This window comes from Trichosurus vulpecula, chromosome 1 (genome assembly GCF_011100635.1).
Source record: "Trichosurus vulpecula isolate mTriVul1 chromosome 1, mTriVul1.pri, whole genome shotgun sequence".
In the NCBI taxonomy this organism is placed as follows: Eukaryota; Metazoa; Chordata; class Mammalia; order Diprotodontia; family Phalangeridae; genus Trichosurus; species Trichosurus vulpecula.
Window position 1 is genome coordinate 539,782,811 of NC_050573.1, and position 14,050 is coordinate 539,796,860.

At 42.8% G+C, this 14,050-nt stretch overlaps 1 protein-coding gene across 1 annotated transcript; it reads right to left on the bottom strand.

The window, feature by feature from the left end:
- Window positions 1-6,455: 6,455 nt before the first annotated feature.
- On the bottom strand, window positions 6,456-6,983 carry BHLHA15 (basic helix-loop-helix family member a15). Its single transcript, XM_036746370.1, has one exon. The coding sequence runs from the start codon at window positions 6,981-6,983 to the stop codon at window positions 6,456-6,458; it is 528 nt and encodes a 175-aa protein (XP_036602265.1).
- Window positions 6,984-14,050: the final 7,067 nt, after the last annotated feature.

Here is a 14,050-nt window from a genome sequence, read left to right on the forward strand (position 1 = left end):
CTCACCCATCCAAATACATTTCACAAAGCAACTCGACAGTCTAAAGAGTTCCCTTAAAGTCCTGCTAGTCTTAAGATCCCAATTAGATCCTCCTCCTTTCCCATCCCATTCACAGCTTGAGTCAAAATCTGACTGGAGGCACTCCAAAGCAGATTCGTCTTATGCTATTTATGGGGAAACTAAGAATTGTGTTTAGAGTGTATTTTGAATAAACCACACATAAGATGCAAAGGAAAAAAACCTAGTAAGTCAGGGGGCAATCTTGCCTTTCGTCCAAGGCCCACCCCCAGAAATTCAAAACACTTGGACAAGAAAGAGAACTCTATGACACACCTTTGTTTCTGTGAGGACAAAGAACTCCATTATCTACCTTACTTTTGTGTAACACGTTTAATGATTTTCAAAGTGCTTTCACATCCACTCTAACTCACTTGGGCCTCACAATCACCCTGGGAGGTAGGTAGAACAAGTATTCTCACTCCCCGTTTGAAAGACAAGGAACTAGGCAGAGAAAGGTAAATTCTCTTGCCTCGTGTAAGAGTATAGTGTGGTTCAATGGATAGTGTTGGAGTCAGGAAGACCTAGATTCAGATCCCAGTTCAGACACTTACTAGCTGTGTGCCCCAGAGCAGGACATAACCTCTGTGAACCTCAGTTTCCTCCTCTGTAAAATAAGAATCACGTCTAGCTCTAAATCTATGCTCCCATGAAATGTCTGTGACGTCTTAGGTGAGTCATTTAATTTCTTGATGCCCCAGGCAACTCACTTGCTGGGTGGATGCTGGTCAGTGTTGGTGAACTCCCTGTGAGTTCCCTGTATCAATAAAATGATAGGTCTGGTTCATATATATGTATAGATTGACCTACCTGTATCATATACGGTAAAAACAGTAAAGCTGGGACTAAAACCATCTCCTGAACTACCCCAGATCATCCTGCCTCTATTTGACTAGGCAGCATTACTATGGGAATATCTGAAACACCCACAGATTGCACCTCCGCATTTGGCTTTGGAAGAGATATGAGTTGGGGCGAGGAGAACTGTTACAACAAGTTCCTGTGACCAGTATTTGATCAGCAAAGTTAAGACTCAAACTCAAAGTCATTATCTGTACCTTGGGGTGCCGGACACTGCTGTTTCATGCCTTTTCTATGTAAACAGGGCCATTTGCCAAACCCTTTGATATTTCATAATGCCTATATTTGCCCTAAGAATTGCCTAAGTCCAAAAAAACTAGTTAGAACAACAGCAGCTGCCTCTCACTCCTGTGCCCAGCCCTGCAAGGTGAGTTTGGAAAGATTGACTGTGGCACCCTAAGGAAATCTTCACTCTTGGAAACCGTGTCCCAACGGGGGCATCCTGGACTCCAGAGCAGCAGCGAGACTGACTCATTCCACCGTCATTTTCCTACTTGTGTAAATGGTACTTGAAATTGCAGCAAAAACATTAGTCCAGCACAGAAAGATCCCACAGCCTCTATCCTGAGGTACTTTTTAAGAGTGGGGAAATGCAGTGGAAGAGATGGGTGTTCTGGCGAATCATGTCTCATTTTTCTCAAAGCTTTTTAAAAATAATTTTTTTGCAGTTTATGGAAAAATATATATTAACATATAACACTATATATTAATATACTATATATAAAATATATTAACATATAACATATTAAAATATAAGCACTGAGACAGGAAATTAGAATTCCCCTAGTCCGACGTGTCAAGATTCCTAGCCTCCTTTAAGTGTGGATCTGACCATGTTACTCACCGACCCACAAACTTCCGTAGCTTCCTATTGCCTGTAGATTAAAATATAAACTCCTAGGTCAGCTTTTGAAACTCTTCCCAACCTTGCTCCAGCCCATCTCTCTGGTCTCACTGTACTTTAACTCCCTTCCTGGACTCCACAATCCAACCAAACCCTGCCTTTTCTCTAAAAGCCTCACACACGACACTCGACACTGGGTCTTCTGTCTCTTGGATTTTGCCCTGGTCATCAAGGGCTGTCCTTCATGCCTGGAATGCAGCCCCCACTCCCCACCAAGAATTTGTCCTTCAAGATAGTTTAGGCATCATCTTCTACAGGGAGCTTTTCTTGACCCATTTAACTCCTTGTGCCTTTCCTCCCAAACTACCCTTTATATTTATTCTGCACACACTTGTATATGTCCTTGTTATTATCTCTGTCAGAATGTAAATTAATTGCAAAAGGGGTTTCATTCTTTATATATTTATCACCAGGGCTTATCAGACACTTAATAAATATTCATTGATGGATGGATGGATTAATTCACCCTGATATAAGCCCTTCACCCTTAACCTTATGATCCCCTTATATTACACACACACACACACACACACACACACACACACACACACATCTCATCCCTCAGTTCAGGAACTGCACTAAGACTTTTGGGATATTGTGTGTGTGTCTGTGTATCCGTGTCTGTGTGTATTTAGGAAATTAAAAGGAAGAAAGATATGCTGAGAGTTAAGCTCCTTTTCTTCCTCTAAAATATTATATAAATAAAGAAATATCTAGCCTTTTTTTTTTTAAGATCTTTAAGCTCAGATTGTGTCTATAAAGTAACATTCATCTTGGGCAAGTCAATCCCTCTGGGCCTCTGTAAAATGAGGTTATTGGACTCCATGATTTGTATAGTAACTTCTTTCTCTAAAGGGCTTTCTTTGCAATAACCCCAGGAGGCAGGAAGTGGAAGTATCATTGCCCCCGCTGAGAGAAAGCATGGCATGCTAGCCTTGGGATCAGGAGACCAGGGTTTGAATCCTGCCTCAAATGTTAGCTGTATGATCATTGAATTTCTCTGGGTCAGTTTCCTCATCTGAAAGACAGGTTTAACAATAGTTGCCTAATTATACAACTTGACTATTGTGTAAATAAGTTTAATGCAAAGGTATGTGTAGAACATATATTGGATTTCATGCTGTCTTGGGGGGAGGGGGGAGGAGAGGGAGGGGAAGAAAATTTGGTACTCAAAAACTTGTGGAACTGAGTGTTGTAAACTAAAAACAAAAAATTTAAAATGTTTTTTAAAAAGTATCATTACAAATATTTGGGCATATATGGGGCCTTTTTTCTTTGTTTTTAACCTCCTTGGGATAGATGTCTAGCAGTGGAAATTCTGTGTCAAAGGAAATAAATATTTTAGTTATTCACTATGAAAAAAAAATAGTTGCTTAATTAACTAACTACCACATAGGGTTGTTGTGAAGAAGGTACTTTGAAAACCTCAAAGGGCCATATAAATGTGAAATAAATATAAATTTTACACCGGGCCAATGGAGATGCAAAGAGGCTGTGGCTTGGCCTGAGGTCACACAGCTATCTGTGTACCTGAAGCAACATTTGAACCTAGCTTGGTAGACTCTAAGCCTTACCCACATTGCGAAGTTTTGCTCCAAGGGCCAGGCAAGTGGGAAGAAAGTGAAATTGTGAAGGATTGTCTGGCAGACAACCAGTAGAATATTGACTAGAAATAGTAACAAAATACCTACTGAGTGTCCAAATAGGGCATAATTCGGCACTAGACAAAACAGAGTTTCTTGAAAATGACCTGTGATTTTGAAGTATGACGTGGGAGGCAGATCCCTCTATAACTGTCTTGGAGAGGGTTGTCTGAGGCTAAGAGGTTGTGATTTGCTCATGGTCAAGTAGCTATTAGTTTCTGTCATCAAGGAACTGAAAACAATGCTTTTTAGTAGGGGACTAGAAAGAGATTGTGTGTGGGACACAAACCCTATACACCCTGTTTCTAGACCCTTACTAAAAACATTCCACTCCTAATCACAGCATCATAAAACATATCTTTTCTTGTTCAGTTGTTTCACTCGTATGAGACTTTGTAACCCCATTTGGGGTTTTCTTGGCAAAGATACTGGAGTGTTTGCCATTTCCTTCACCAGCTCATTTCCCAGGTGAGGAAACTGAGGCAAACAGGGTTAAGTGACTTGCCCAGGGTCACACAGCTAATTCTAAGGTCAGATTTGAAACCAGGTCTTCCTGACTCCAGGACTGGTGCCCCCCACCAAACAGATCTGGAATTGTGTTTTCAGTTTCCAGCTTTAACCAGCAATCTGCAAGAAAGTCCCAGCACATTTCCCTGATGATTGCATCTCAGTGATCACATGTCATATTACATAATCATATTGTAACACAATTAAATAACATTTTACCATTTATCAGTTCCCCTCATGCTCAGGGACACTATAGCCTCTTCTAAGCTTCCCAATTCTCCTGAATTCTCCTGAAGATCTTCCTCTGAACTTCCAAAGGGAATCACACCAAGAATTCCAACTCTCCCCGCACAAGCATGTAGCATTTATGAAATCTACTATGTGCCAAGCAGAAAACACAATCTTACATTATTCCCTCCTATGTAAGAAATACTATTGTTTTCATTAGGCAAAAGCAACCCTGTGCCGTCCCTCCTGTCTCTAAGTTCACCACCTCCCTCTTCTATGAAACACAAGGAAATGTCTCTAAGGAGTGAATGATCCTTGTTTGTATGGTCTGGTTTTCAGTGCCAGAGCAGACCACCAGGACCTCTACGGGAGCCAAATGAATAAAAGGACCATGTCCCCTCTTACCTGACTACCCAACTTGATACCCATCTGGGAGTACGAGGGGGTCAAGGAAAGTGTGCAGCTGCAGATGGGGGAAGTGTGTTCCTTCCCCCATCACCCCTCATGCGGAACAATGCACAATACACAAACAACTATTCGAAGAATTGTCGGTAGAGTTCATCCCAACCAGAAAGGAGATCAGAATGGAGCTTGGCAAAACTGTGAACCTTTGGGAGAACAAGACAATCTGACTACAAGAGATAGCCAGCATTTCTGCACGAAGAAAAGAAACAGATTTTTCTTCTGCAAGGACGGATGCACATGAAGAAGAAACTTTAAAACATTTAAGGTCTCTAGGCTAACACTTAGAGTGGCCTAGTGCCCAGGACCTAGAGGATTTTCTCCCCAACCCAGCATCAAGTATGCTTTTTGTACCAAGTACAGAAAGTCCTTTCCAAGGCACTGTCCAATGATTTTTTGTATTTAGATTAGCGAACGGCAAGAATTGACCTCATCAACAATGTGTTTCACAAACTTGTGGGATTTGGTTACAATTTTCTTTTTCTAGGAGACAGTCTTTTAGAAAACCATAAGAAGGAGAAAAAAGATGTAAAACCCTCCTTCCTAGCAAAACTCCCTCTAGAACAAGAGTTTTTAACCTGTCATCCAAAAACCCCAAAGGGGCTTTTAGATTTCAGGGAGGTATGTGAACTTGGATTGGGGGAAAAATTGCTTTATTTTCCCTACCTTCTAACTAAAATTTAGCATTTCCTTCAATTATTTAAAAACATTCTTCTGAGAAGGGGCTCGTGGGCTTCACTAGACTGCCAAAGGGGTCCATAATATTAAAATGGTTAAGAGCTCCTGTTCTGGAGTTTTAGAGGTTTTCTATTCCATCACTGATCAGCTAAAGCAAAAAACTAACTATCACCCCACCCTGCTACCCTCTGGATAGGTGAACCCTTTACTGGTGTAAGCCTCAAATTTCCTAATCTGCAAAATGAGAGAATTGAATTAAATAATTATGAAAGTCCCTTCCAGCACTCAAATACTATAACACACCAATAATCATAGGATGATATTTGATTAAAGTTGGTTGGCCTTGGAGTCAGGAAGATGGGTAAATTTCTCACGTCTGACATATACTAACTGTGTGACTGTGGTCAAGTCACTAACACTATAAGGTATTGAATCATAGAGTTGCCATTTGCATTAGTGGAGTTCCCTACATAAATCAAATAAATCACAGTTTCTGACCAAAAAAGGGGGGGGGAGGGGATTCATTGCAAAAAGGTAGATTGAGGCTTCAACTTTTGTTGGCGATATTTACAAAAAAATAATCTCTTAGAAGATTATCTGTCACACAAGAGAGGGTCAGAAATGATTCAGTTACAAAGGTCAAAATGTTTATGGGAATAATGCACCACCCTGGTCACCACAAGCTACAGCTGAGCCAACTCACTTTCCATTGCCTACTCCTCAGGGCATGTTTCAAGTGGATAATACAAGAATCAGGCCTTGGACACCTGTCCCAGGACACCCAGGCATCTAGAGACACAGGGGAGCCGGGAGTCACACTGTGCCTGGGGCTGAGGGGTGGAAAATGCCCTCTGGGGACTGTGATTGAGCAAGGGGCTGTCAGTTCAAGTTTTTTCTCAGTAGTAATTGACTATTTTTTAGAAGGAAGATGAACCACTTTTACTATTTCTGTATGGGGAAAAAAATCACCCAGTAGTCTGTGCATGACAATTTGAGATGTTGGCCAAAACGTTAACAGACAATAAAATCAGGGTGATGGTCCGTTACACCTTTCCGGAGTCCTTTACTCCTTGCCTGAAGACGTTGTGATGTTGGTCCAGAGGGAGGAGGTCCCTTTAGCTTCCTTCCCGAAAACTGTGAATCTGGGTGGAGTATTTCTTTAGGTGGTCTTCACTTTCCTCCTCTCCTCGCTGCTGCTGATAGTGCTGGTAGAATTTAGAGTTGTGAGCAGATCCTTCCCCTTCCAGGGGAGGAAGACAACCATTCGACATGTTGAGGATGGTGGAGGTCAGACATTTGATATAGTTCTTGGCCAAAGTGAGGGTCTCAATTTTGGAGAGTTTCTTCTCGGCCCTGACGTGGGGAATGACTTCTCGCAAGGCCTGGAAGGCATTGTTGAGTTTGTGCATCCTCTGCCTCTCTCTTTCATTACTCTCCAGCCTCCTCAAATTGCTTTCCCGGCTGCCTGAGGATGATTTCTTCCTGGCAGTCCCCACCTTGCTGCCCTCAGCCTTCTCCCCCTTCCGCCTGTCTCTGTTCCTCAAACATTTCTCCAGGTCCTGCTTACTGGATGTTGGCTCACCATGAAATGTCTCTTTGTCCGCCAAAATCCTGCGCTTTGTGGGTTTGTTTTTGGTCTTCATATTTCAGTAGAAGATGGGAAATGGCAACCCAGGCTTATCTCCAATTTTTTTCCTCCTACAAATAAAAGGACTTTTTAAAAAATCTTTGGGCAACAACCATGAATAGGTTGTTAACAATAAGACACAGACGGTTCACAGTTTTGGACTGAATGACCACACTTGTCAAGGAGGGCTCAACACCACTAGAACCAGAGAAGCCAGTAACTGATTGCTTTCATTTTTAATGCCTTTTCGTCTAAGTATCTTTGTATTTATTGTGATTGTACTAATATGTTGTCTCCCACAATGACTGTTACTGCTTTCTCTTTGTGTCTCAAGAGCTTAGCATAGTGGCTATACATATCGATTGATTGACTATGGAAAATTTTCAGATTGATTCAATGAGATCAGTGGGGCTCCCATTAGTACCTTTGTGTCCCTGTCTTATGCTGTAGGACCTCATTTGGTTCTATGTGGCTTTCACCTTTTTGCCCTCTCCAAGACAAGATGCCATCACTTTAAAAAAAATTGTAAATTATATTTTATTTTTTCCAATTACATATAAAGATAATTTTCAACATTCATTTTTTTGGTAAGATTTTGAGTTCCAAATTTTTCTCCCTCCCTCACTTCCCTTCTCCCCTCCCTCTTTCTTTCCTCCCTCCCCAAGACAGAGAGCAATCTGATATAGGTCATCCATGTCCCACTTTAAACCCTGGACATTCATCCCTGAAGTTGACATCTCTGAAGTTCCCTGACTGCCGACCTCAAAGAGAAGTCACTGCCCTCAAATCTTTGTGTGTCCTGGACCCATCATCTCATTCCCCCACGTTCCCACGTGAAAGCACATGCAAAGAGCCCCCCTCCCCACCTTTAAGCCCTGGTCCTCATAAACACGCCAAGGGAAGACCTCAAAAACGGAGTGGAGTCCAAGAAGAATGTAGCAGTAGCTCTGACGACAACAGGGTGGCCAGGAAGGTTTTAGACATTAGGGGGCAGAAGTTACAAGGGAGAAGAGTCAAGACATTCAAAGGCTCAGCTGGGCAGGCAGCTCCTAGCCCGAGCTTCCCGACCCCACCAAGAGACCTGTCACGATGTACCACCCTCCCCCACCCCGCGCAGCCCTCTCCCAAGCAGCCCTCCCATCCCCAAACAATAAATCCCTGGAGACTTGGCTAAGGAGCATGAACTCCCACAGACAGCCTCTAGCGAGTGAGGATCCTGTCTTCTCCCTCCGTGACCCACAGCGATGGGCAGGGGGATGGGAGTTGGGAGCCTTTGCCAGTGCCCTGCCAGGGTCAGCAGCAGGGAGAAGGAAACAGAATAGGAAAAGAGAGGTGGCAATAGGACCACAGCTCAATCAGAAGGCACCAGCCTCACCATTTCGCTTCTCCCGTGCCCCCATCCACAAGTGTGAGGACAAGGGCAATCAACCCTCCTACCCCCCGCCTCCCACTCCAGGTGACTGCGTGCGACCCCCGCCCCCGCCCCTTTACCTGCGGATCAGAGGCGTGGGGCTGGAACAGGTGCTGGGCCGGGACAGGTGCGCGGGGCCAGCGGGCTCGGGCTGCCCACGGGGGACAAGGACACGTCGCTTTAGTTCGGGCCCTGGCTGGGCGGGGCAGGGCTGGGCCAGCGGCTCCGGGATGTAAATGAGCCGGGGGGGGGTGGCATGGGAGGGGAAAGGTTGGGGGATGCTAGAGAGAAGTGGAGGGGAGACGAGGAGGAAGTCTGCTGGGAGGAGGGGAGGAGAGAGAAGAGGCGGGAGCTGGGTTCGAGGGGTGGGACAGGAGTGGGGGCGGTGTCTGTCCCGAATCTCCCTCCCTCCTATAAAGGGAGGGGGAAACCTCTCCCCCCCCAACCCCCTCCCCCCCCCCCCCGAGCCTAGGGGAGGGAGGGACGTCCAGCAGCCCGGAGGCAGGGGGAGGAACAGACCCGGCATTGTCTGGAGGAGCTTAAGGAGGAAACCTAGTCCCAAGCCGTTACCTGACCGGCTGGGCTACCTCGGGGTGGAACTGGCATGACCTTCTTTCTTTAAAAAATTTCAATTAACAGACATTGATTTTCTTTCTCTCTCCCATCTCTCCCCACCTCCCATCGGAAGAAAAAAAACAAGCCCTGTAACACATAAGTATAATCAAGCGCAGCAGATCCCCGACCTAAAGTGTTTGTCCCACTCAACACCTGGGACGGATCACCTCCCGTCTGGAGGAGGGTGGATTACTTCATCGTTTGTCCTATGGTCTGAGCTTGGTCGTCGCCTTGCTCAAGTCTTTCAGAGATGGTAGTCTTTACAATGTCGCAGTTATTGTAGAAATTGTTCTCTTGGTTCTGCCATCACTTCTGCATCAGTTCATACAAGTCATTCTAGGTTTCTCCAACACCCCTTCTTCACTTCTTGCAGAACAATAATATTCCTCTACATTTACATACATACACTCATATATACTTTGTTCAGCCAGTTCCCAGTTGATGCCCTTCCCCCTTAGTTTCCAGTTCTTTGCCACCACAAAAAAAGCAGCTATAAATATTTTTGTACACGTGGGCCCTCTTTCATTGAACTCTGTGGGGTATAGACCTAGTAGATGTGCCCGGAGCAGGCGGTTTCACAACTTGGTTCTTTCTCTTCCCTTAGGTATAGGAGGAGACTATTAACAGAAAAGGGTTAAAAAAAAACCGAGTGAAGAAAAACAGTTAGTCTGGTGGGGGAAATGGACTAAATTCACAGCAGATCTGAAGCATAGAGGCAGAGAAAAAAAAGTGAAAGAGAAAAGCTCTTTAGAGACTACATAAATGTCTTTTTCTTTTTTTTTTTTTGGACTTGAATCTGTGATTTTATTGGCACTGGGACCTCCCAAAGAGGAAACGCCCCCTCCCTCTACAGATCTGCATTTCTTCTGCCATTTATAGGTCTGCCAGGTTTACACAACTATTATAGCTAGAGCTGGAAGGGACTTCGGTGTCATTTTACAGATGAAGGAACTGAGGCCCAGGAAAATTAAGTGACTTGCCCAAGATTACCTAAGTAGTAATCATCAAAAACTGGGACCTGAACCCGGGGCCTGGGACTCCAGAACCATCACTCTTTCCTCTCCCCTTCTGACTCTTGGGACTTTGCTATCATACATCTGCCACCTTCTCACCTGGGAAAAGTCCTTGTCTGTCTCCCTTGGGTGAGCTCCTTCTAAGGGCTCCAATGCTGGCCTGTCCAGCCTTCCCCCCTGTCTCTCCTGACCCTCCAGAATTCTTCAGTTCTCTCTGGTGTATTGTCTTCCTGCATGGCAATGTAAACTACTTGAGAGCTTTTTTTTCTTGTATTTGTATCCCTGGTGCCTGACTGCCTGACTTTCCACTCAATCATACCTCCTACATGTAACCAATATTTGTCAAAGTCAGAACTTGAACCCGGGTCTCCCTGACCAAAGTAGGTACCCTGTTCTTGGGCTGCTTGGTGGCACAGTGGCTAGAGCATTGGGCCTGGAGTCCGGAAGACCTGAATTCAAATCCACCCTCAGATACTTACCAGCTGTGTAACCTTGGGCAAGTCACTTAACCTCTGGTTTCCTCATCTGTAAAATGAAATTAATAAATAGTATGTCCTTTCCAGGGTTGTTGTGAGGCTCAAATGAGATAATAAGTGTAAAATACTTAGCACAGTGCCTGACCCATAAGTAAATGTTAGCTATTATTATCATCCAATTGGACAGGCTCTATTCTTGGTCAGCTAGGTGGTGATAGAGCTCTGGGACTGGAGTCAAAAAGACCAGAGTTCAAATCTGACCACAAACACTTGCTAGCTGTGTGACCCTGGGCAAGTCACTTAACATCTTTCAGCCTCAATTTCCTCATCTGTGAAATGGGGATAATCATGTCACTCACCTCCCACAGGATCAAGAGAGAGAATATTTAGGAGGCACTTAGCACAGTGCCTGGCACATAGGAGGTGCCATGTAAATGGTAAGTATTATGCTGTACTTGGTGATATGTTAGATAAATGTCATAACTGTAAATTCAAGTTAATAATAAAAACAGTAACCTTATGATATGATCAATTATTAATCATTTAATATTAATAACCATTGTTAAAGGACTTAGAGCTGGAAAGGATAGACCTGGGGGAGGGGCCCCTTCCTTTTACAGATGAAGAAATTGCAGCCCAGAAAGGTACAGGGAACCTGCGCAAGGTGACAGAGTTAGAAAGTGATGGAGCTAGGATCTGAACCCAGGTCTGACTCCAAATTCAGTGCTCTTTTCAGGTCATTACGGTTGCTGAGGGCAGGTAGGTGATGAAGTGGATAGAGTGCTACACCCGGACTCAGGAGGACCTGAATTCAAATGTGGCCTCAGTCACTTCCTAGTTGTGTGACCCTGGGCAAGTCACTTAACCTCTGATGCCTTAGTTTCTTCAACTGCAAAATGGAGATTATTATAGCACTTATCTCCCAAGGTTGTTGTGAAGATAAAATAATATTTGTAAAGCAAAATGCTACATAAATACTATTATTATTATTAATTTAGTGAATACATAGTGGTTCTCTATGCCATGTATCAGGTTGCTGCTAGATGGCACAGTGGATAGAGCGTCAGGCCTGGAGACAGGAAGATTCATCTTCGTGAGTTCAAATCTGGCCTCAGACACTTACTAGCTGTGTGACCCTGGGCAAGTCACTTAACCCTGTTTGCCTCAGTTTCCTCACCTGTAAAATGAGCTGGAGAAGGAAATGGTAAACCATTCTAGTAACTCTGCAAAGAAAGCCCCAAATGGGGTCATGAAGAGCCGGACACAACAGAAACAACTGGACAAGGACATCACAAATCCGCACTGGACGGATCTCAGTAGAGAAGATTATTTTGAAACATTGTTAGTTAGCCAGCTTGGTGTGAATATGTGTGAAATACATATTACATACGTGTGTGTGTATCCAGAACAAGACACCCTGCAAACAGCATTTCCTTCCCCTTCTCCAAAGAACATGGAAAGGAAGGGGCAAAGAAGCACTTTGGGAAAATGAGTTCGGGAACCAGGCAATGCAGAAGGAAGCTTTGGATTTCCCACTGGAAAGATCCTTTGGAATGCCAGCTTGGGCACTATGGAAAAATCCCCTTTTGGAAAGTGAGTTTCCTTCTACCGTCCACAGTTCTTGTTGGTAAGAAGACTCAAAGGACGTATCTGAGATGGAAGAAAAGTTGAAATTGTTTCAACATAGTTCATCCTTGGAAAAATGAGGCCTTTGTAAGGCAGACAATTTCAGGAAGCTCTCCAGTTATCTTCTTAGTGTTGCTCGAGTCTCTTACCTGACTTAAACTCAACTCCAGTAAGAGGACTGAAAATGATACATGTTCGGTGCCCATCTGTTTGCTGTCCATCAGGCTTAACAGTCTTTAGGGGCACTTGTTATTGGCAGCTGAGAATTATGAGTTCCTGGCCTAAATAATTAAACCAACCAAATAGTTTGTGGTTTTATCTCTTTCCTTGCTTCCCCTACAAAGTGTTCCATAATGGAACATATGGATTGATGACAGTCCTTAATTTGGACACTTTTCATTGTTATCTGCCAGCCAAGCCCTCCCCTCCTTCATCTGCCTCTCTTCTCCCTCCTTTTATTTCATCCCCCATCCCCAATCACAGATAGGAAGTAGAGAATTCAAAAAGATAGATTGGTTAAAAATTTGTTGTTGCTGCTGTTAAATGACAGAATGTTGGATCACCTCAAACTTAAGCTACATCGAGTGCTATTAGAAGAAGAAGAACCTGTTTTCAATTAAACATTAAAACACAAAGCAGGTAAAATCCAGGCTTTGAGGAGCCAGACTTTCTTCCATCACAGTGTTTGTACATATCACAACTTCTTTCCCACTTAAGACTTTGAGTACAATTATGAAGATGATGTTTCTTTAGGAACATTCTGCCTTCACTGACAGCAACGGGAAAAGATAAACCAAAGCCCATTTTGCACTTAAAAATTTTATGTTTCCTGGAAGGATAATATAGAAATACGTTTTGCATGATTTCACATTTGGAATGGATATCATAGTGCTTGCCTTCTCATTGGTTGGGGGAGGGCTTGGAGGGAGGGAGAGAATTTGGAACTCAAAATTTCTTAAAAATTAAAAAAAAAATTTAAAAGAAAAAGAAAGATACCATTTTGGTAAAAAAAAAATTATATTTTCATGGTCATTTTTGTAGTTGCCTTTTAAGAAACAAAAACCAGTAGTTATTGCTAAAGAATCACATCTAAATTAACCATATTCTGACCTCCACAATCCATACAAAAATAGCTCAATTTCACTTTATAACAATTCACACTGGCAAAATGATTTTCTCACAGATATCCTGTGAGGTAGGTGGCATAAAAATTATTAGACCTATTTTGCAAACAAATTCTCACTCTTGGAGGAGTGTTGATGTGGAGACTCTGGGCAGCTGTAGTTAAGAGCCCTCCAGCTTGTGAACCCAGATGTTGATGCCTTCTTGGTAACTATGAACTGTATTTGGTCTGTTTATAATGTATCTTTGTAATTTGTTTGTATTTGCTCTGAAGTTCAGGGTGCTGGCTTTTTCCCCTGAACTAAGTGAATGATATACATATATGTTGGATTAAAGTAAGATTGTTAACCCCTTAACGTTGCTTTCCTTAGTAAAGCAGATCAAAAGAACTTGTGCTGGCAGTGCTCTTGTTGTTGGGCTTGTGTTGGTCTTTCACCCCCACAACAGCTGCTAGCAGAATTGCAACAAATATTAGCAAGTAAAAAATCCCCAATTCAATACAAAGGAAAAATTTTGAAAATAAAAAAAGAAGTAAAATTTAAAGCAAAAAAGAACATTGAAATAATAACTAAAACAAGGAGCTGATTTTTTGAACTAATAAAATAGATAAACCATTAGCTAATTTGATTTATAAAAAAAGGGAAAGAAAAACCAAAGTGTTTATGTTAAAAATGGAAGGGAGGATTTCACAACAACTGAAGAGGAAATAAAGGAAATTATCAAACTATCTCATCCAAACACATGTTAACAAAATTGAGAACTTATAGAAAATAAACTAATTTTATGAAAATATAAAATAACCAAATTAATAAAAGAATGG